At 39.9% G+C, this 24,456-nt stretch overlaps 1 protein-coding gene across 1 annotated transcript in view; it reads right to left on the reverse strand.

Moving 5' to 3' along the window:
- Positions 1 to 1,516, reverse strand: part of ncaph (non-SMC condensin I complex, subunit H) — an 11,010-nt gene extending 9,494 nt beyond the window's left edge. The window contains exons 1-3 of the mRNA XM_031849426.1: positions 1,408 to 1,516; positions 269 to 491; positions 64 to 154 (exon numbers count right to left, since the gene is read on the reverse strand). Coding sequence (XP_031705286.1) covers positions 64 to 154; positions 269 to 486 — 309 coding nt within the window. The 5' untranslated portion in view covers positions 487 to 491; positions 1,408 to 1,516. The remainder of the gene's footprint in view (positions 1 to 63; positions 155 to 268; positions 492 to 1,407) is intronic.
- Positions 1,517 to 24,456: the final 22,940 nt, after the last annotated feature.

A 24,456-nucleotide genomic window follows, 5' to 3' on the forward strand; every position in this document is an offset into this window, starting at 1 on the left:
ACACACACACACACACACACACACACACACACACACACACACACACAGTGTATATGTACTCACGTTCTCAGTGGAGAGTTTTATACAGGTGGAGTAATGCTCTGAGATCTGTGCATTTGACAGCTTGGGCACGGCAGCAGGAGTCCCTGCAGCACTGCATAAAAAGACTTGATATTATATATTTAAAGTCTCTCAAACACACCAAACTCTACATGACAGATGGTAATCAAAGTTGTGCTTAAAACACGCACTCTTCTCTCCACCTTACCTATGAGATGCAGAGTCATTGAAGGAGGAGTCGGTGGCAGTTTGAAGATCAATGACTCTTGATCTTCTACGCTGACGTCGTTCCTGCTCATCGTCATTGCCGGGGAAGGCTGTCAGCAGTGGGGTGCTGCAGGCTGCAGGGGACAGACCCTTGTTCTTCATGGAGGATGACGTCCATCCTTGACGTATCCGGGAGACCGGTGTGGAGGCTGCACTCATTTTAGCTGGAGACACAGAAACACGATCACAGAGGCTACGTGCTGACACAGGTTTAAAATTCACTGTCAAGAGAAACTGAATCTGCATCTCACTTGTGCTGCATCATTTTGTTTCAAGATATTAAACAAAGCTGGCATGACAATGCTCATTTTAACATACTTAAGTTGAGATGTAAATCTAGGATTTTTCAAGAGCGATAGACAGTATTTTGAATGTGTGTATAAAATGTCTTGCAGTGAAGACCATCATCAGAAAAAGTGGAAACCATCCTTGTTTTTCTGTTTCTATAATTTGACACCCTTCACTCCTCAGTGAGCTCACATACATTAGTTGGCCATATTATGTAAACAAAAGGATTCTAGTGGAAAATACAAGAGTCTCACATGAGAGGAATCAACAATGTCCGATGAAAACAGAAGAAATATGCATTTATACCACAGAAATATATTAGCATTAACTTATATATATATTTTTTTTTGAGAATTTGTTGTTTTGTGTGATCCATCTAAGTAACGTTCGCTAAATCCCGTCCTTTCTAAATTTAAGTTACCGTTAGCGTCAACTTAACGTTAGCTTGAACGGCAGACTCTCGCACGTAAACAAAAGGACTTAAGTGAAGTTATAACGTTAACTTGGCTAAAAAGTGATTTACGTTAGCGCTAATATACTTTTTAAGAAAGCAAAATGTTATCTTAACACAGCTAAGCTGTCTAAAACCATGTTCAAGACGAACAAAACAACCCAAAAACAAACGTTGACCAGCTCTATAAGCTGATGCCTACGCTAACTTTACGTGTCTTAAGGGTAGCTCAGGTTAGCATTAGCTAGCTGATATGAACGTGTTGTCACCATCATTGTTGGCTAACTGACTTACTGACATACAAGCTCTACCACAAAACCTACTTAGTCCACTGAACATACCTCGAAATGTCTACAATCCAATGTGGCTTTCTTGTGGCTCGTTATTATCTGTAATACGGCATTCAGAGAACAGAACAAGCTGGAGTTTTTCTTCCTGTTCAGCGTTTGAATTTTTGCGCCGAACGGTTTACGTAACACAACCATACGTCATTACGTTAAACCACGCCCATCCATTTTTTTTTTAAAGACTCACGATTCATATGTACTTTATGGTGCTCACGAGCCAGAGGAAAAAAACAATGTTTTACAAAACAGATACAATTAGAATTAGCACCCTAATATTTTTGTTCTAAGAAAGGTTTTGTAGTATTGTATTAATTTTTTTGCTCTTTGATATTGTGATTTTTGTCTTTTCATTTTATGATTCTGTTTTTTCAAATTACACACACTTCATCAATCTGAGTTAGATTCTGCTCAGTATTTCGTACCACCCAATAAAATATTTTTGTTTGCTGAATGTTGTAGCTTATTTGGCTGAAAATAAACACTTGTTTCTCCAGGCAGCGATGTGCGTTGTTGCTGCAGCTGTACTTACACAATTGGTGACATCAGTCATCGATAGCTCTCATAAACACGTCATGCTGAGATTGTATTTCTATGAAACAATGGTGTAATCTGCATGCACATTTCACCCTTCTTTTTGGCGCTCATGTTTTTGATTGCAATAAACTGGGTCATGATCACTGACAATCACATGAGCCCTGCTGTCTCAATGGTGTGTTCCAACACCAGCACAATTATCAGGACAGTTATGGGGAGACAATGGGAAAATGTTGCTGAAACAGTGTTCCTTATAATCCTGCAAGATCAGGCAGGGTAGTGCACTTGGGTGTGACTTAGTAAAACAAAACTGATATTGTAGTTCACAGTAGAACAAAACAGGCATCCCTCCCACCTCAGTCCCCTTTGTTCTATCAAAACTGCCACCGAGAAAAATAAAAAAACACACGAATTCATACATTTCATGAATTATAAAAGAGTGGAAATCTGCAGATCTGATCCTCAAAATTGAGTTGTACGGTTAGTGCTTGTTTAAGTCCATGAAATTATGTTCATGATTATCATACAAGTATCAGCTCCAGCTCCCCCCTCTTGCTAATTAGGAATCAAACCTGATGAAATGGTTTTCTGTGGCCCATTGTGGATATACTGTGTATTTGCTCCTGTTATCCCTTTTTTATGTTTCTGACAATAATTAATTCCATGACAAATGTATTTTCCAGGCAATTGGAATATATGTTGAAAATAGAACAACGTGGACGAGTTGACAATAAAAGAACAATAGCTGCTCACTAGGTGGCAGTAAAAAATAAGGCTCTATTCTGCAAAGTTACAGTGCATGCAACAGCACTGGTGTGGCATTTGGGTCTGTTGCAAATCCTCTGTTTGCTGTGAATTCAAATTTCATCACCCAGGACAAACTCTCAAATATGCCCCTGCTAATGTTTGAAAAAATAATAACTATCAAAACAAATGTATGAGTGCCTTGGACATCTTTGGGTCTACATTGAACTGCCCAGTTCCCAAAGAGAACCGCTTGCTCCAGGTGCCAATATAGTCATTCTTCTTGATGAGCAATATTTTCTGAAGTAATAGAACTGTAAAGTAATTTACATCGAGTCATTTACTCATGTGACAAAGTCTCAAGTCTCTCAGATCTTCTGTTCAAGTCATGTGTCTTCGCACATTGTACCAGCCATCTAATTTTTTTTCGCAAAGTCCAGTATAACCAAGCAAGAGATTGAAGGATGTCTCTGTTGAAAGCTCTTGGGCCTGAATTATGTATTGTATGACTAAACCCAAACCTCATTTGTACTCCGACACTAGTGTAAGCTTTACTGTGTATACACCCTGACCAGCAAGAGCAGAAACATATGCCTTTCTATATGCCGAAATATAGAATATACCATTCCCTCTTTCAATCTCCTGGTGGAAGACTGTTGTAATATTTGGCCATGGTTGTGCTTTTAACTGTAACACAGGCAAACCCACTGTGGATGTGGATGTGTGCTGTGGAATCTCTAATGCTTCCAAAGAGAAGCACTTCAGTGTGATATAGTTATGCCATTAAAACCGAAATGAGAGAGAGAGAGAGAGAGAGAGAGAGAGAGAGAGAGAGAGAGAGAGTGTGTGTGTGTGTGTGTGTGTGTGTGTGTGTGTGTGTATGTGTGATATGTGCAGGCCCTTGATTTAAACCACACATAAACACAAGAAAACGCATGCACATTTTCACGTCAGCGTGCAGCAGTGCTAAACAAATGAAAAGCATTCATCTCTTCAGCAGAAGCCTCCGCTTGTTTTAACCAGCCGTGGCCATGTGTTTGATTTTCCCTGCCTGGTCATTGATGGGAGATGATGAGAATTATTAAATGACTCATCTTTCTCTGCCTTCTCTGTAATCCTAATTCTTTTTACTGTACAGTTGTCAACACTGAACGTTTCTTGCGTGTTATTTTTTTTAACAATAAACCATGGTTATGTCACATATATTTTAGTTTAACTCGTCTTTTCCACAAGCACACTCCCACTCAGTACTAAGTCACTGACACTGCACTCTTGTTAGCTCAGAGTTCGAGGGCGGGCTGAGGTCCAAGTCATTGAAGGAGATATACTGATATACTGTACCGGTCCAATGCTTTTAACGAAATTACAAAGCAGGGATGTGCTGTGATTGTGAATGGGAACACAGGGTTGTTAAAACAAGGGCAGACTGAAGCAGGAGACTGGGGTCAAAGAACAGAGTGTTGGCTCTTTGTTTTAACATGCTGGGGTTGTCAGATGCGCTATAGGGTCAGGAGAGGGAGTGTCACGGATAATATGATAATAAAAGCCAGATGGAATTGCAAAATATGTCTTAATTTTACTAAATCTTCAGGTATTTGTATTCACTTTCCTCAACTTTGTGGTAATAACAGCCTCATGCCCTTCTAAAAGTCCAACTATTTGAACAAAAAACTCTTTTTTTACAAAGAATGGTGGAAATGTTGGATTTAAACATTGATTTTTGATCTAGCAATTAATACTTAATAGCACATCCAAAAGAATAAAGATAAGGTAGTTGCTGTCACAAACCAAAAAGTGGTAAGAATTTTTTAAAGGTATACCCTTAAGGGTATTAGTCCACCAGGGGGCGCTTTGGAGCAGGTGTCTTGATGAGCCGATCCCTGATTTTGAAACCAATAGTCTTCTCGAACAAGAACAAGAACTCCATTCTAGCATCAGCTCAGCTCGCTTGGAAAAAGTCCGAGGTGCTACCAACAACTTTTGCTGGCGGAAAACCAAAAAAGAGTGAGTCGACGCTGTGGAAAAGCAGCAAGTGTGAAAGAGGTCGTTGGTAGCGATAAACCTATGGAGAATTATCACTGTACTCTCCCAGCTCCACAGAGCAGACAGACACAACAGTTAGAGACCAGCTAGTGAACACTATTGAGCATTTTAGAAACAGATATTTCCCTCAGGACTTCAAATGAATGAGAATGCTCTGTGACTGCTGGACGTGTACATTTGCATACTACATACATACGACAAACTAAACTCACAGAGTATTTCAGATGGTCTTCCCAGCACACCCCCACTGTACCTTTTTCTCTATATCACATGTATTGCACTTAAGAGAGAGGCTGCTGATGCCTCTGGGAACGCTATGGCTCTCTGGGAGAGAGCTGCTAATTCCCTGAACTCCACTGTGTCTGTGGCTTACATTCTGTAACCTTTTCATCCGAAACAGCTGAGGCCCGGGATTGCCGAATAGCCAACTGAGGAAGGTTGGTTGAGCTGTGGAGAGATAGAAATATGTGTAACAGAGAATTTTTTCTTTTTCAGCCATCATGTCTGTCACACATACACACTTACAGAGACCCACACTACTGACACATGGACACACACGGACTCAGATGTGAGCAAACACTCATATCTGCAATATATTTCCACATTAGTATTTATGCAGTGTTTAGTTGGGAGGCAGCCTTCATCCATAAAATATTAAATGACTTCTAGGAAATTCATAACATCCTTTAAATATTTTTTGCTGTATAACGATGGGGAGGTTGAAGACGTATTGAGCACGCGCTGTAATGTAATGACCCCCATAGAGCTTCATCACCAACATTTGAATAACCCAAGAGTGATACCATGAATACTGATGGCTCATATCAGGAAAGCAGGTGGCGGTAGTCAAAATATTGATTTGATTTGCGCGATCTACTGATTAAATGCAAAAAGAATTGTCATAAGCAATACTGACGTGGGCCTATTTACTGTCCAACCCATGATGCTGCTTTATGGATTCTCCCGCGGCTGATCACTCAGAACATTCTGTCAGATCCTGTCTGACTTTCAGCGCGGTCGATTTTTAAGACAGCCGTGCAGTTAGAATCAATGACTCTTCTGTGTGCACCGCAAAGATCTTTAAACCAGGCCATGCTACTTGGGTTAATGATATTATTTGTCGCACATATTGTTGCACCTCCATCCTCGCTTATGCTTGAAATTGTGCCTGTACTTCGATGTTAACCAGAGAATCAGGCTTGTTCAATTGTTGCCTATATCACTCAGAAAACGAGATATTGAAAATGTGGTGGAAAGAAATCCCTTCACCCTCCCCCTCGCAGATGTTGTTGGCGCTGCACCCACCAAGGCCAGGTTCCCAGCCTTTTCGTGGGAAGAGGGTTAGGGTGGTATATGCAGGTTTAAGCGACACATGTTATAACTAAAAGAACAATATGATAAATTACCAAAACAGAAAAAAGCTTCAAACGTAAAATAAAATGAAGGCAAATTACATGTCGTATAGAAGTCTTCACATCAATGCAGTGTGTAATAGAGGGGAGGTTTAGTTCCCAGGCAACATAAATGAAAAACCATTCCATTTCCCGTGAAGAAGCACCCTCAATTTCCCATCAGAGGAGGAAGGAGGGAGATGAAGAGGAGCCCACTGTCTTGGATGTAATGATGCAGAGACAGAGAGAGCAGTACAACAGGTTTGTGTGCAGCCTCTCACCAAAGGAACTGTTACAAGCCTGCTCAGGACTTTTATACCATTCATCCTTTTTTGCAATTTTCGGACTGGTTTTGTGGATTTCAAACTAGTCATGGTTAAACATTGTGTAATAGTGACGAAAGGAGATATACGTTTCTAAAATGTTACATTTCTACGTAAAAAACCTGTGGAGCTAACATTAGCAGAGTACGTTAGTACGTTATATGCTAACGTCTATGCTACACTAGGTATACTGAATATATACACATGCTGCTTTTGCTTTTAAATGATTGTAACAGTGAATAAAGACCTAACCAGCTTCATATGAACAATGTTGTTCCTTAATTTCATTGTCTTCTGTCTCGATCGCCAGGTGATGTGGTGGTTCACCTTCACACTGTGATTTGAAGGCTTTAGCTTCTTTCTTTATCCTTTTCTTATTCCGTTTTCACTACTGCAACAGTTTGACATCCTGGACATTTCCAAAAATTAGATAATGTTTATATAGGGTGTGCCGTTCATGCAGTGTGGGCTACATATAGCTCTAACAGCTTAATGGAGTAGCAGTGGGGGGCGGGCTTAGCAAAGGGTCAATTGTACAGGTGTGACTCCCAGCATGCTCTTTCCCATCATGGTTGTGATGTGCTAATCTTTTGGCCCTTTGAGGAACAGAGCAGACATTGTCATTTTCTGACAGATAGGATCGTGGGGAGGGGAAGCAAACAGTGGACGGAGGAGAGCACAATAAATTAAATGAAAATAATCAACCAAGCGAAGATGCCAATCGGGAGCAGGGCACGCTTGTAATGCGCTTGTTATAATTGTGTCAGCGAAATATGTTCAAGTAAACAGCTTTTTTTGTGGTTGAAGTCCTGTGGCTACAGTTTGCAGAAGAGGTCTGCTTTTATATAGACACAGAAGTTTCAATCAGTATTTGTCATGAAAAGCAGTTTCAGCTGCATTCCTGCTATTCATGCTTGGTTTCCTCAAGGGAAAAGATGAAGTTTGAATCCCCATGGGTGAAAACTGAACTACGTGACGCCTAGGTTGGACTAAAAAAACATGTTGCATAGCAATGAAATGCATTTTCATGTATCTGGTATTTTGTGCAGACGGCCTCCCAGAAGATGATAAGGGCAAAATAAACCCACCTTTTGTGCATAATGCATGCCAAATCCTGAAATGTGACTTATCATAAAATAAGAAGTCTATAAACTCTAAAAGGTGGTTTTGGATTTTGTTCGCACACATACTTCAGCTAAGTCAGAGTTATTTCTCTTTAATGCGACAAATGGAGTTTCTGTACCGATTAAACAACAATTAGTGAGCTTTAAAGGTGCTGACGGAGTCTTGTTTCCAGTCTTTATAGGTTAACCACCAGCTGTCCGATACAAGAGTGGTATCAATCTTCCTAACTCTCATTAACAATAAGAGTATTTCCGAAAATGTCAAACTTTTCCTACATTTGGGTCTAACATTCCCTATAGTAAAGCTTTGTTTGATACAAACAGGATTAGTCTATAGACTTAAGCATATATGACATTCATGACGTCCTGAAGTAACATTTTCTGTTTTCTGTTTGGAGCATGCAAATAATTCAAAAAATGTATACCAAATACCACTCATCATGTCCAGTCTGCAGTCAGACCAGGTTCAGATAGCATTTGCAATTCTCAGCTTGATATGTTTTGAACTACATGGGACATTAAATAAACAGCTGGATAGTCATTATGTCAGTTAAATTTTAAGATCGTTATGCTGTTCTGTGCTGTCAGTGAAAATCATTATCTAGCCATTTCACAGTTTGATACAAAGGCAGAGTCAGAGGTCAGAGATATGTATGTGTTACGTGTCACCCCACTTGGTTTAATTGCTCCCACTGCTTCTATACAATGAAACATGCACTGTATTTTAGCTGATGTGATGATTGGCTCTCTTATTTCCCTTCATAAAAAATACAGACCAAATGTCATACTTTGAATGTGCTCCATGTTTAGGTTGGCGAGATATTATAATTATACTACACACATGCAGGATGAATTGAACCATTTCAGGGTCGCTCAATGGGAGGGGAAAAATATTATGCATCTCTCGTTGTCGCTGCTAGAATCAGGGTGCAATTTGTGTCAATCACTCTTTCCCCATTGATTGTAAGGCTCACTAGCAGACGCAGACAGCTGTAGGACCTCATAATGCTCGCTGAAATATCCACCTCCCCCTACGCTCTGCAGCTGGCATCTTTTCCGTGTTGATGAGTTTACTAACCTTTCCTATGATGGCAAAAGGGACATTTTCCAGTGCTCTTTGATTCCAGAGGTGGAGTCTCTCCCCAGAATATAATCAAATGTATGTAAGTTTGCAGCCCCGGTGCTGGCTAGCAGACAAAAATATCAAACCGATCTTGCAATCTTATTGGTGGTTGCTGTTTTACAAGCTTGTGGTGAGGGTGCTGAGGATGAATGTGGCAAAAAGCAGACAGCAGAATTTATTTATTTTTTCATATACATATTATGCTCCTGTTATTAATTAGAGAATATTACGCCCCTCCCTTCTGACATTTAAGCAGGCTTTGTGAAAGCAAAATCATTATCCATCAATTGCCCTTTTTCTCCCTCCTTGTCACAGAGGCTATCTTCAACCCTTGGGAGAGGCTTTTATCGCCTTCTTCTGTCTGTATTGACCCCCCCACCATGAAACGAAGTCTTGTATGATGGAACATCATACAATTGGGTTGTGGTTCATTTCGTGTCTCATTCATTGAACTCTCCAAAAGGATGTGCTACACCGATATTTCATTTTGATAATCCTACAAAAAACTGCAATGAAAGCTTAAGAGTTTCATTGGTGTCAGCTAAATAATGTGATTACTTTTGAATTTGGTTGTTTATATTAAACACACTGGAAAAGCAATTGGGTTAGATCTTCAATGATCTTCAATGCGGTATTGTGAAAAGAATTGCTCTTGTGAACGTCATTACATTGAAAATCTCACAACCCTCACCAATTATTCTTATTATTAGGGCCCGAGCACCAGCAACGTCGGGTCAGATGGAATAGTGTAGTCGTGGCGTGGCTGCCATTTTACGTGACTCCCCAACAGGCGGATGTAACTCCACTGGACTCGCTCAAATCTGTCCCAAACTTGCCGTGCTTGATGAAAATCATAGCCTGAGCATGTCGACAACCCTATTTTCACTCACAGTCAAAGTGCCACCTACTGGCGAAAGGAAATCAGCTGTGATGTATATATCTGATTTACATGACATTTACATGATGTGGTCTACACCTGATACAGAGCAACATAATGCATGTTTGCGCGTGTTCTCTTGTGCGACATAGTGGATACAGGAAGTGTTGGAATATTTGCAATACATAATTTCCAACGTCACACACTCCACACGGGAAATAAACATCTAACTCAGGGGTATTCAATTAAAATTCAACGATGTTCAGTTAGAGAGAATTTCCTCATGCAAAGGTCCGGAACATCAAAATAATGTCTAACTTGCGCTATGATTTAGTGCCATAATTATTAAAGTAGTCCAGCAGTTGTATTGACGTCAATATGTGGTCAACAACCGATGGTCAAGGAAGTGCAAGGTGGCATCAACCAGCGTCCAGAAAGTACCCTCGACATACGCAAGGGTACGAGGGCCCAATCAATGTGGCATGCAGCTTTAATTTTAGTTTTATCTTTGATATGGCCTTATACCTTAATCCAAAAACTACGCACAATAGATGAAAACCACTACCAACTTTATGTTTATGCGTTTGTCTAACATTTGCCAGGAAGCAGAAGTCAGAGAGATCAGATGAGATGGACAGGCGCTAATCATAAGATGCAGGCAAAGCTAATAATGATAGATGTTGAGGCTAGTTGTCAGTTCATTCTGGCAAAACTCATCCCAGGCCTCCGTCTGTCTGACTCCAGTTACCACCTAACTCTTCACAGTCCACAGAGAGTTTATGAGAACCAAAGCCCCAGATATGATGTCACAATCAAAAGACAATCAAGAGATCTGCATTGTAGCATATTCTATCTTCATCTTTGCAAGTCGTCACATGTTATGTATTCATGCTCAGGTCTCTGGCTAATTTCTTTAATTTTGGGGAGTTTTCATTATCCGAGTCAAGGGTCTAAAGACAGAAGATGTTGGATGCTGTACAGACTGTAAAGCCCCCATGAGGCAAATTTATGCTAAGGTAATTGACATATTGGGCTATAAAAATGTAATTGACTTGACTTGTGGGATTGGTTCAACCTGTGTTTTTCCAGTGAACAAGGTCAAGCCACCTTTGAGTCCTTGAGTCCATCTGTCCAGTTTACTGACTTTACATCCTCTGAAACGCTCTTGATCCCGTTTTCCTTTTAACTACACCAAATGACTGGATGGATTGCTATGTGTCCGCTCACAGACTGACTCAACAACCAAATCCATCTCCGGTCATAAATGGGTCAATTGAAGTAAGCTTTGTGCTGCTGCCTTTCTGTGGGGTTTACATTTGGATGCGCTGTGGCCCTGACTCTCCATCACTCAGCTCATGTTAGCTGCTGGACCTCAAGTCAATTGCGTCAACATTTCCTGTGCTCTGTGTGCTTTAATCTTGCCTTCGGAGAGCACCGATGTAATTAACAGGCACTGCATTTCATGGCCTGTGTGACGTTCTCTTGAGAAGTGCACTGCAAAAAATGTGTACATCTTGATTAGTCCTTCACTGTTAGAACTTTTCAAAAACAAAATTCGCCTTGAAGTAAAAATCCATCCTAACATGGAGAAAATTATGTTAATATGTACTCCTATTATATTGTCCAGCTCTTGAGTTGTAACTTTTTACTTCAGTAAAAGAGAAGACGATCAAATCAAACCAAATGCAACAAAACTAAACAAACCAAAAAGGTGGAAAACAGGGGAGAGAGAGAGACTGCCTGATCACTGACACAGAATTGTAAGCTTTATTGTGGAGCAATGAGACAGTTAGTCAAGGTGAGCTTGAGTCATGCTCAAGGGGGTCCAGAGGGTACAGCTGTAATCTTTTTAAAACCATGAACTGTATATATTTTTATAATTAGAATAAAAAAATGCTGAAATCCAATCAGATTAGGAAAATACCACATGATGTAGTTGAACCTTAAAGGATGTATGATTTTGTGCTGATCTGCAGCAAGCTGTTGTCTTCTATTCACTTTCTGTTAGTGCTTATTTTGAGGTGTTCTTGCAATCAGAGGCACTTGTTTACTGTAAACTGCAGAATGTGGCATCCTCTTAAAGCTGGAGACGGTTTAATATGCATGACAATATAAAATGTGTGGAGATTCATCTTAAACCTGAAATATCGATAGACAGAAGATCAATAAAGACAGAAAGACAGATTTGTCTAAAACACATGTGTCCAGAAATAATCCATCAGGATCTCTCTACTGGAAAGAATAATGATGGTCTATACCTAAATAATATATCATTTGTTTTCAGCTTTGCTAAACTGCTTGTGTCCCCAGATCACAGCAATTAACTTAATGAATAAAATGTAATCCTAACTGATAGGCAAGATGATCCAGGTTGTAAAAACCTGCAATCTTTCTTTATATTACGACAGACATGGCTAATTTAAACAGATGATTGTTGCCTTCTATGTACCTCCCCAGGATCTCCTTCCCACATCACATACATGACACATTTACAGTGTGTCCGTAAAAGAATGCATGAACCTCCACCCTGTCGCCTCCGTCAGTGTTTTTAATAGACTTTCCCCCCACTAGTCAGCTGACCTGGTGCTCCATGTGGGCTGCCTCCATCAGTGTTTAATAGGCTTTTTCCCCACCTGGTCAGCAGACCTGGCGCTCCATGTGAACCCGCAGAGCCTCCTCTCATTAAGCAGAGGTCTGCAGAGCTGTGGCAATTAACTTCAGCATAATGACTGGCAGCGCTTTGGTAACATCTCGATTCGGGGGGTGGTGTGTGTGTGTGTGTGTGTTTGGAAGTTGTTCACCGCTCGACGCTCTTTGTAATACCCTAACAAGCAAACCGTTGTAGTCATAACCACCGGTGCAGTCAATACCATGGAGAGTAAACGGCACCATGATAAGATCACTGGAGGTGATAGTGTGGTGCTTTCTATTCAGCACTGATGAGAAATACAGGGGAAAGTGGCTGCTCTGCCCTCCAGAGATCTGCTGAGTTTAAGCAGATGTGACATGTCCTGCAATGTCTTGTGTGGTGGAAAAAAACTATTCAATAGTACCGAGTGAGTCCTATAATACTGAATACTGAAACAAGAAACACTTGAGGAAAGAAGTTTGTCTTTCAAGTATTTATTCTCTGGCCAGAGAAGGCCTCACCGTCATACTGATTGCAACACAGTCCGCAGAGGATGAGCCAAGAGTTCTTCACAACCAAAACATTCTCTGTTTAAACTGCAACCCCCATTTGGTTACTTCCCCTCATCAAAGCAAAGACAGAGATACCCCATATGGTCCTGTTACCACTCTCTTAGGTACACAATCATATGCCACACATATAGTTTTGTTAGTGGGTAAGGCACATAAACTAAATCACAGTATAAATGTACTAGCACAACTACATTTCCTATCACACTTGAAACACCTGGAGGGAAAGTTTCTGAATTTCTGTAAGTTGTTACAAAGTGTAAACAATCATATTCCACAGCAAGAGGTGGCACAGAGGTTTGGGGTTTTTCACACACAAGAACTTCCATGAACTTCCATTGATGAAATGTATAAATCTGCAAGCTCCTTCTAAAAACATATCTGAGAAACACCGTGGCATAGGAGAGACTGTCGGGGCTGTTGATCCTGAGTATTGAAAATAAACACGTTCACAGTCTGCACTTGAAGTGAGTTGCATACGATTTTGCTCATCGATATGCTTAAATATGTGCGCATGTATAACAGATACTGCCGTCCTATTGTTAAGATGATCGTGTATTTACAATTGATGTAATCTCACTCTTGTTTGAGGAACCAATTTAGGAAATGAAAATCATTTTGCCAAGTTTGTGTGCCCCTATCCCTCACCCAGCTGCTCTGCTTTCACACTTTGTTTGCTGTTTTACTGATCCGTGGTACATTTGCATGCATTTTATCATCAAAGTGCAGCTGCCATCATTGCCAAGAGAAGAAGCTGGCAACATGCCCTCTGATAAAAAAATCAATGAGACATTTCATTATTTCTATTTTCCTACAACACTCCTGAGCTGCTTTCAGCTAACAATGCATACTAATGATGATGTCACAGCATCACCTGGACTTTCTTCTTGGAGTATTGATAGTATTCTGATCACAAGCAAACAGCTCAATGGACCTAAGCCCACCAAATACAGGTGCTGAATACAATTATCAGAGGGGAGGAAGTTTATACATATTTAATGGGAAATTTATCAATTTAAAACAATAAAGGTAAAAGGAAGCCGTCACCGCAATTGATTATAATGAGATTTTGTGATTGTATTTAACACATTTTTTGTTTGACAAATTAGCTGAACTAAAAGCTCACTTAATAGCTTTTCACAGAGCTTTCAACCGCATCTCACGGTTGTCATCAGAGCATGGTATTGACTCAGTTACCGTCACATGACCGTACAAAACCTTTGTCTGGAATAGCTAAGGAGAACACTAAATTGGTGAAACTGCATGTACCCCGGAGAAGAGACTGAATAGCTGCTTTTCCACTATCGTGCCATTGCCAGTAAGAGCCATCTTTGGGCCAGCTGGTGTTAAAGTCCCAGTGAAATGGAGGTTAGAGCGTCTTTAGATTCGTCACTGTGACATAATCCCCAGTGAAACAGACTATTTGAGCAGTTGTAAGAGGGATCAAAAAGGCATTTTTCATTTCATCTTGATTTTAATGACGATGTCCTTAGGAGCCTTACTTTTTTACAGACACTATTAACATATTGCTTGATTTACTAGATCTGGGATATTCTTAAATCACAACATATGACTTTGGATGACTCCTAAAGAAAGGCTTTTCATTTCGGCTGATATTTGACTCTAACAGCTCTTCTGTGAACAAAGTTAAATAAACCAAAGTAAGATGTGTGACAGTACTGCTTGACATCCCGAAACACCACCAGTCAGCACGCCCATCCAATTTTTACAACATGTGATTACATTAAATCAGAGTTCTGCTTTGTGATTTGAATTCAAATTTGACAGAAGAACTGAGTGGATTATAAAAAGTCAGTTTGATAAGTTAATTTACATTTTCAATGACTGATGGGGAACAACCCCCGTTAACATGTTGCGAAATTTCACGGAGCCGAGTTTTACCGGTAATATACGTTTACTACTTCTAAAAGATAATTCATGATTTCTCACGACTCGTAAACAGAAACTAACTCATTCAGAGAACATGATTTAACATAATAATTGGCTCCATGTAAAGTGAATAAACAAGGTGTTTCCCAGATAAAGCTTGTCTGCGTTAATAAGCAGTTTACACATTATATAACTGCTGATATATTTATACTCCGCTCAGATAGTGAGCAGAGGATATGCATATGATATGTTTTACCAATACTGTCAAGCTGCTGTGCTGACATCTCTGCTGCACCCATCTCTACGCCTAAAGTCAGGTACGCCCTGCATATGACCCTTGACTCGAGCCCTGCTTGGCCCATGGGCTATCGGTGGGCCATTGGCACCTGGAAACTAGCCCCGACATAGCTCACACTGAGGTGCCATCTAAGACCTGAAGTGGAGATAAAAACAAAACCGGCATCAGCACGCAAAAGAAGCAGCTACTGAACACTGGAAACAGACAACATCAGCTGTCTGTAAACACCAGACCAGAACCAGTCACAGAATGAATACCTGACATTTTACATGAACAATTTCAACTTTTGGTGGGTAGCAACTGCTGTGGATTAGGAAACAATAAGCCTTTGACATGTACTGTATGTACCTCTACCCTTTATGAATACATATGTTCAAGGGAGGATCGATAAGCTATTGGAGGAGAAATGGCATTTGTGGTTGATTGCACAACCTGCTGGTTAATAAGGCTTACAATATGCAAAGGTCACCTTTGCATGAAAAATGCTCTGCCTCTAAAAAGCAGGAGCAGCTTTGTGCAGGTATAAAAGAAGATTGTGGTGGGCAAGAGAAAATAGCATCAGCTTGTATTCTTCTGAATGCCAAAGATGGCAGACAAAAGAGTGGGCGTGCAGCTTGAATATATGAAGACACCTGTCTGCATCAACTCAGTGATGGGTGGTATTTAAAAAAAATACACAGTTTTGTCTTTTCTTTCTAAGTCAATCATTATCGTTTTAATTTTCTTCAAAGTTTGTTCATTGCAGCCTGATGAATATTTTACTTTATTAGAATAATAACTTGATTTCAGCATTGCTCACATATTTATAAGCTTGCTGATCTCAGACTAACGCCACCACCGCTGCCAAAGCTCTCTGTAAATCTCAGAAATGAGACTAACTGCTTGCAGATTTAATTAAAAGACTAACACGAAGGTCATTTGACTTTTCACATTCATGTATCTATAAATTTGTAAACAAATATTGTGTGTGTTTTGGTGGGTGTGCCATTTCTGCCATTTGAGAAAGTGTCTCATAATTCTCAAAGTTTTTCATGACCATGAAATAGCAATTCTTCAACAGTTTTCCATAATCATAATATACCAAAATATAATTATGAGTAAGTATCTCGTAATATATTGGTAATAGATACGCGAAAAAAGGAGTCTATATTCAGCTATACGTTACGGGAAGTCCAAAAAACTGGCAGGTAACAGGAAACAATCCCAAAAATGAGGAAAGCTAAACACCAGGAGCAAAGCTCAAATGTAGAAACAAGCATCTAGAGCAGACAACCTATGCCCTAAAGCATAACCCCGATTTATTGTCTATTCTACTATAAATAGGACCATAATTTACAAAATAAACATCATGTAATATTGAAGAAGACTTGAAACTAGAGCTTGAGATCATAAACTCATGTTTACAATATTTACTGAGATAATGAATCAAGTAAGAACCAGGGTCATATTCTCATGGACTTCTTTGCAACCGCACTTCTTTTTACAACCAGAAGCATCGCCCCCTGTTGGCCATTAGAAAGAATGCAAGGATGGCCGGAAGTTGCTGCCTGCCATACCCCCCCCCCTCTCACCCCATTTGTGAGTCTCTGCCTTTAACCAAATGAAGGCAAAAATAAGCTGCATCACCTGCACTAAATGCTGGCACTGCATGTAAAACTGTGAGGTGAGGAATTGTCCAACCTAGACATTAGCCAAACTGACATTGATAATCTATTGGGACCTCAGAAATTTACTTTAAAAAAAAAAAACGTACACACATCTATAAAGCAACGAAGCAAGCTTTTCTTTAATCCTTTTTTGTCTTTGTTTTTGTAGAACACAATTGTGAGTGACAGGCAGACACAGTATGGAGAGCAGATTGGTCTCTAGCAAATAAACACACACTGACATGACTGAAATGATGCCGGCTAATTGATAGGATATCAATTTTATAAAGTGCTCAGAAGGAGCTCTTCAGCTTTGTTTGGAGCTGGCATGGTGCGCATGTGTGTGCGTGTGTGTGTGTGTGTGTGTGTGTGTGTGAGTGTGTGTGTGAGAGAGCGAGAGAGAGGGAAGTAGCACCTGCAAATCAAATGTGTAAAGCACAAACAAACACAAACACATGCTGATGTAAAGATGTCGCACTCAATACCTTAATAGAAAACAGTTTAATTGTCTAAACAAATTTCTTCTGAACACCTATTGAATTACCATTAGTTGCATTTCTTGATTCATTTGAGTAGATTTCCTGGCTGAGAAGACAAGGATGCTGCAGCTGAGTCACAGCTATCCGAGTCCGGTGATCAATAAATGCAAAGGTTTGTTTACATCTTATATTTGTGAAAAATAAACATTCACCATCTGTTAATCACTTCTCACTTTCTAAATCAATTGAATTAATCCTAACTATCTCATCCATCTCAGTGTATTTCAGAGTGTGGTTCTCAGGGTTTGTTCAGTTTTCACAAAGCACAAAACCCCAAACTCATTTTCTGATAATATTTGTGTGCTGAAGCAAATCGGCACTTGATGTGTGGCTGATAAAATGGCAATAATAGGCACACAGACAAAAGACATTGGAGGGGCTTTTATCACTGACTCTTATTTGATTTGGCAGGTTGAAGAGCACATTCTCATTTAAATCACACAAACAGTGTTGGTCGAATCCATAAATCAACAAAACCATAACACTGAACAATAACATCCTGTGCTTTGATGACAAAAGAGATCAATCACTGTGGAAAACTCCTTCTTTATGGAAAGAACATTCATCTTACTAAATCGTGTTGTCTCATTTTCAGCTTTTTATCTCTGCAACGCTAGAAGAAGAATCACGACCGCTCCATTAGCAACAAGATCATTCATCTTACATTTTTACTTTATTCAAGACGGCTCAAAACAATTTATTTCACAATACAATCGACTAGAGACACAACCTTTTGGCAATACAGATTGTGGCAAATACGATTATGAATATCATTATCATTATGACTTATAAGCACTAAATCTCACAGTGATTTTAGGTGGATTGAAAAAGAGGAAGAAACAAGATTTTTGAACATTTTTGAAAGCCTCTCACTGTAGAATTGGGGCTGACACCTCCTAGTGGTAAAAGGACACTCTGGCAGGCAGCAATGCACACCGAATCCAATGGGACTTTAAGTTTGATCAGCATCTTTTCTTATTGGAACACGAAAGTTGCTCACCTCACTAAATGTCCTGTATACCTCCCCCTATCATCCAGTCAGTCAAGATGTGTGAAAATCATTTCAATGTTTTCAATTATTTTGCATGATCTTCTCATGACTGTCTGGGTCTATAAGGATAAAGGAAAACCTATAATTTTTGACAGCATCAGCAGCAGAATTAAGGGACCTGCTGAAGCCAAGGATTGAGGGAAAATAACGAGTGCTGTCAATACCGTGTCACCGGAGGGTCGTACTGTCACTGAAATAAAGCAGAAATAGTTCCATATGAAAAACACCTCACCACAGATCGATGACTGCTACAGGAGGGGATCAAAAATGTAAATAGTTTTGCTGTTTGAGATGTTCATATTGCCATTGTAGTGTTATACAATAGCATCAATAGCCATTTTAAATGAATGGCAATGTCCTTGGCTATATGAATAAATGTTCTCCTAAATCCCTCGTGCAAGCCACTTAGAAATGAATTGTTCGTACAAGAGTTTCGGGCATGAGCTCTAATGTATGCTGTTGGGTTTCAATGGGGTCCTTCTCCAAAAAAGAACAAAAGTCGACGGGAAGACCTAAATATTTCCAGGAAATGCAGCATTGTAATGAGCTGGCAGGTTGGCAAGGATAGAAAAAGAAGGAGCCAATCTGGAAGCCAACAACAAATGTGAAGGAAAATAGCAATCATATCCTCACAAATTGTTTAGTAGAGCACCTGCTTTGTTCGTGTGGAAAAATAGTTGGGCTAAAAAGCTGTCCACAAAAGGAAAATAATTGTCATGATCAGGCTTTGCCTTGTGTGTTCTGTGTGTTTCTTTCTGTAGCTCCTCACTCTACCTGTCAGCCACTCCCTCAGCACCAGTCTAACTCCCTTCACCTGCCCCTGATCACTAATCAAACACTCCCTCATCAGCACAACTCGCCTCACCTGTTCTAGCCACTATTTAAACCCCTGCCTCCCAGTCACCCACTGCCAGATCATTGTTTGTGTTCATACCCGTCCGGTTTTGCTCGTCCTGTTCCCAGTCTGCCTGCCCTGCAGGATTTCCCCCCTCGTCTCGTCCTTGGATTCCCTGTTGTGTTCGTTATTCATTAAAACCCTTTTTCTCACTGCATCTGACTGTCTGCACTTGAGTCCTCATCATGCCCCGTGACAATAATCAACAATGACAATGTCCTGCAGACGTCCTCATGACAGTACTGTAAGTCTTCACTTTGTGTTTGTGCACATAACTCTACCTTCGTCATACAAATCTGAATTGGAAATTTCTAAACGGTTCATAAATGTGTTGCTTGTCTTCATGTGCTCTACTGTATTAAGAGAGAATGTAAAATTTTTACAACTTCTTTTGTACAAGATGTTGACATTTGTCACCTGGTGGCAAAATAGTCAGAGGTAACTGAAACAAATGAAACTGCTATAAATGAGAAACAATAAAAAGCTTGTATATTAACATGTTTTTTTTTAATTATAAAAAAGATGGGGATGTGCAAAAACCACAGCAGCTTCTGACAATAAGTGAAAGAAAGAAAGATAGACAGTTACTGCTGTCATGTCGGGCAAGACCCATTCCTGCTTTTTATTCAGAGCTTGTAGATGGAGTATGGAGGGATGCGGGGAAAACAAGGAAATTACATGAAAATGTATGAGTTGGCAGCCATGTGGCTTTAGTCTCCCTATCCCTCCGTTCTTTCTTTTTTTTTAAGTTGGCTGCTTGGCTCTCTAAAGCTTAACCACAGACCTTATTTCATGCATCTAACCAAAGAAACATTAACTTCGAGACGAGGCAACCAGATGTACAAAAACTGCAGTAAAAAAACTACTTTCTGTGTTTTAGTACCGCTAGGTTGCTACTGTAGATAAACAATACGTGGTACTAAGACCGGCTAAATATAAAGGTGTGGAAGTCTCTTGAACGTCTCAAATATCCAGCAGCTACCAGACATAAAAAAAAAAAAGAAATTTAGTGACGCCTGGATATTCACTGCTGGATTACTCCAGGCTGACAGTAGCACATTTTCAGCAGCACAGCTAAGTGCTTGTTCCAAGGCCAACGTACAAATATTTATAACCGGAGATTAACAGCATTCTGTTCGGTTTACATTATAGCCTGGCTGACAAATCATCTGTTATGGCAGTATAATTCACGAACAACGAGGGAAATGTTTTTATGAGTGACACACTGTGAAATGAACGTTGAAGCCTGGGCTTAGCTTCTTTTCCCTCCTTGACATGTGCATGATGGAGCCTAGATACCGTGATACCGTTTATACCATTTATAAGGTGAGCCGGAGCTTTGATGGGAAGATCTGAGGTAACTAATTCCCATCGTCGTCTATCTCCAGGAATGACAACGGTGTAATTTGTCCTGTCCTAACACAACGAAGTTAACAGGAGACTCAGGAGGATGTCAATCAGTCCTGAGGTCCAATCAGACAGATTGAAAAGTTAGACACTGACATAAAGCACAAAATGGGACACATTTACTGATATGTGCGCAGAAATGTTATTACTTTGCGCAAAACATGCACGCAAAATGACCGTCAGTTTCATGACACATGCGCACTGGCCAATTGTGTTCTTACCACTCGTATCAAATCGCTCTAAATTGAAAGGCCTAGAGGTGTATCTTGGAGAAAGCGGGTTAATGTACAAATGCTGTGAGGTCAGAGCAGGTTTACAGGTTTAAAAGGGTAACACACTTACACATACACACACTACATTCAATCATTCAATTAATGTCTTTTATTTCTGCTAACATTACAAATACGGTAAACCAGCTGTACAGTTGTTGTTGAAATAAGGTCATGGCGGCGGGCAAGATCACCGTCACCAATCTGTCTGTGATCAGCGTCTCTTCTCCTCATCCGTAGACATACCTCAAAGTCACATTTGTGCGCCCTCTCCCCCTAAACGCCGGACACCGTTGGTGTCGTTTCACTGGAAAATATATAATCAGTGCACATAATAAAGTATGTAATGAATACATGATGACGCTCAAAAGCCAATCTGTGGCTAAGTTTTCTTTTCAGTGAGCAATTTATTGGAAAATGTGTTTATCACCCAATTAGCAGACCTTTGTAAGCGGCTATTCTTCAATAAAACAGGTCTATAATACATCTAAGAGGAAGAGTAAGCAGCAAAAAAATTAAAAAATATAGAAATATATATAAAACCTTTAATTAACCAGGAAGTCACATTTAGGTTAAAACCTCTTTTACAAGTGAGACCTAGCCAAGACAGGGTCAAATAGCAGTATCCAACATATGACGGGACAGCAACATCAGATCACAGCAGCAACAATAGTTCCAACAAAATACATTACATCATACAGTGCATTAACAAGGCAGCATTGTGGTCATGCGTTTGTTAGTTACACTCAAATGTGGACACACATATGTGGACACAGCACAGTTTCCATCTGGCACATCCAATGACAAAAGTCGCATTGAAAAGACAAGTGTAACCACAGCAGATAGGAACAGCACATCTTTTTCAGTGATCCCGCCGAAACTGGACGTCAGGGTGTCAGCACCATCACTTCCTCTTGGCAGCTGTCAGGTTTTTTTAAAGCCACATCGACTCAGCACATCAATCTCCTCTGGTATTAGTGAAATTCCTCCTGTGACACATTCCAGCCATCTGTCATAGCTGTCAAGAAGAACAGGCTATTGGCTTGGATGGACACGACGTATAGATTGATAACTCAAAATAGAGCCTGCAGCACATATTGTACACAATGCCAATATCAGTCGTCTGAGAATCATTATTTTTTTGCTGACTTTTTGGGAGTGTAACTACATAAATACAGGAAGAAAACTACATCTGTATCACTTCATCTACTATAAAAAAAGATTTGGATTAACTGTAGATTTAAATCATAAATTAATATCTTTCATTTCTTTGCAAATTAATCTATATAGGATTAGTTCTGTGCATATGCATTGGCTGTACTCAATAGATGTGTAAGTCATGGTTACATTTGGCACATATGTCTAAAATCATGCAGAAAAATGGTCCTGAACATTTCAGGGATAGACGGCATGTGTGGAAAGGGGCTGTCGAGTCTGATAGCAACAGGAATAAAGGGTTTTGTGTGTGTTTTGGATCAGTCTACTGCTAAAGAGCCTCACGTGTGTGACCTTCACATGCAGTAGAGAGCCAGAGTCATTGTCCATGATGTCCGCAGTTTGCATCTGCTCATATACTGTTACACATAGAGGACTTTATCAAGTTTAACTTCAATACTTTTGGTGTGTTTGTATGTATATGTGTGTATAGTAGGTGTAGGTGTTTATACTGTATATCATACTCATTTTGGCATAGTTTACATACAGAATACTCATTTCCTTTAATGTCTTCTGTTAGAAAAATGAAGTTTTTTGAAAAATTGTCCAAATGGCCTCTCCTGATTCTCCTGTTGGAAAGGGGTTTCTGAGGATGTGGCAATCTGACAAACACTTTATACGAAGCATACGGAGGTCTTGAGAGGCTCTTGTTTGTGCAGATATAAAGTGCATGGCTTTCTGTGTACCAGAGGAGTTTTTAAGTACAAAAATACACAGTTTATGTTTAGAACGGCAAATGTAAAAGCACTTATGCACTGTCTGGTTGACGCACTATTTTGTACCATCAACTACTTTGAGTTGTTATTTTCCTCCATCTGCCTGGATCTGACACAGTATCTGCTAAGAGGAAATACCAACATGCTTGGGGAGTCTTCTTTGTCGTCGTTTTCAGGGTGACTAACAAGTCTTGCTACATCAGAGGCCTGCTGTCCAAACTAATGACCACTTATTACCAGAATTACTGTGAGGAATACCCTAAATAAGATTCTCTCTCTCTCTCGTTCCATTTTCTTTCCACATGATTCATCACATGGTACATCACATTGTGTTGTACCACTTTATACCTTCTTATGTACCTAAAACGTCATGTGTCCACTTCATTTGACAACATGTTAACCCCATAGATGTTAGCAAGTGATAATATGCAAACACTGCATATTTATTATATGGTTTAGCAATGATTGAGGATATAGAAACATTATGCCCAATTGCCCCAAAATCGACACTGATATAATGATTTCTATAAATATACAATGCAATAACAACATATTATCCCTCTGACAACATTATATCAGTGAGGTGTTGACATCATTATGTTAGGTAAACCCTGTGAAACTAAACTGCTTGAAAAGTCTGAGTACCTTTAAAACCAGAAAGGCTCTGTACTTCAACTGGATGCAACCAAGTGCTAAAGATGATCAATCAGGTTAAGTACAACAATTATCACAAAGTTACTGAGCTTCTTCCAATTTACTTCTCCCAGTTGATGCGCCAGATTTGACCTTTAACATCCTTCGCTAGCAGCACATTGTGTTTTCCTTATTTTAAAATTCACCCAAGCACTCTGAATTGTTAAAAGCATTACACACAAGCAAAACCATTAAGACTGCTTCTGCTGAGCACCTAATATCTGCTATTGGCTTCATAAACCCAGGCCTGTGCATTTGTCTCATCCCAGCCAGTAATCCCACCATGTAATCTCTGGAATTACGATGCAAATGAACATAAACATCACCAAAATATGAGACCAGCGGGTTTCACATGACAGCGGCGGGAGAGGGCCTCCTCTCAGGCACTTTCTGCACTGATAACTGTAGTGCTGTGTTGAATTAGTCACAGCGGTAATCTGTCAGTAGGCATGATGCATTTCCATAAATCGACTGAAAGCTTTTGATTAATTTAATTGGCTTGGCTTCAGTCACTGCACTTTTATGAATTTATAATTGTATCAAGGGACAGCTGCTGTTTGTCCCATTTCTTTACCAGCTTTTGTCATGGATGATTTATTGCGTACAGTTGTTTCTATAATGAGGTTTGTAATGTTTGTTGTGTGTGATAAACAATAGATCATTGAGCGGTGCAGTGAGTAACATGGGACTTCAAGGGTTTAGGTTTGTAAATGGACGGTAGGGACATGTCCCAACCAATATTTGATCTAACTCGTTCAAATTATCTTTTGGATTGAAGACATAGACATTTCTGATGTTTTCTAGCATTTGATTGGCGGTCTGAAATCTCATGTCACTGCAAATATCGTACTTACGGGCAGACACAGAAGAGGCGAGAGCTGATCAGTGTGCTTCAGTTATTTTGACTTGTGAATGGTTTTTAGAGCAGTGTGGCGTCTGTCCTCTGACCGGTGGCTCAGTCTTGCTGCCTCTGCGTCCCCTCTCGCTAATTTGAGCCACTCTTTGCTGTGTTTGGGACTCTCTCTCTCTATTCCAGGATGCTTCCCACTGAAACACATGGGGAAGGG

Source organism: Anarrhichthys ocellatus, unplaced genomic scaffold, assembly GCF_004355925.1.
Source record: "Anarrhichthys ocellatus isolate YVR2014 unplaced genomic scaffold, GSC_Weel_1.0 scaffold9, whole genome shotgun sequence".
Classification (NCBI taxonomy): Eukaryota; Metazoa; Chordata; class Actinopteri; order Perciformes; family Anarhichadidae; genus Anarrhichthys; species Anarrhichthys ocellatus.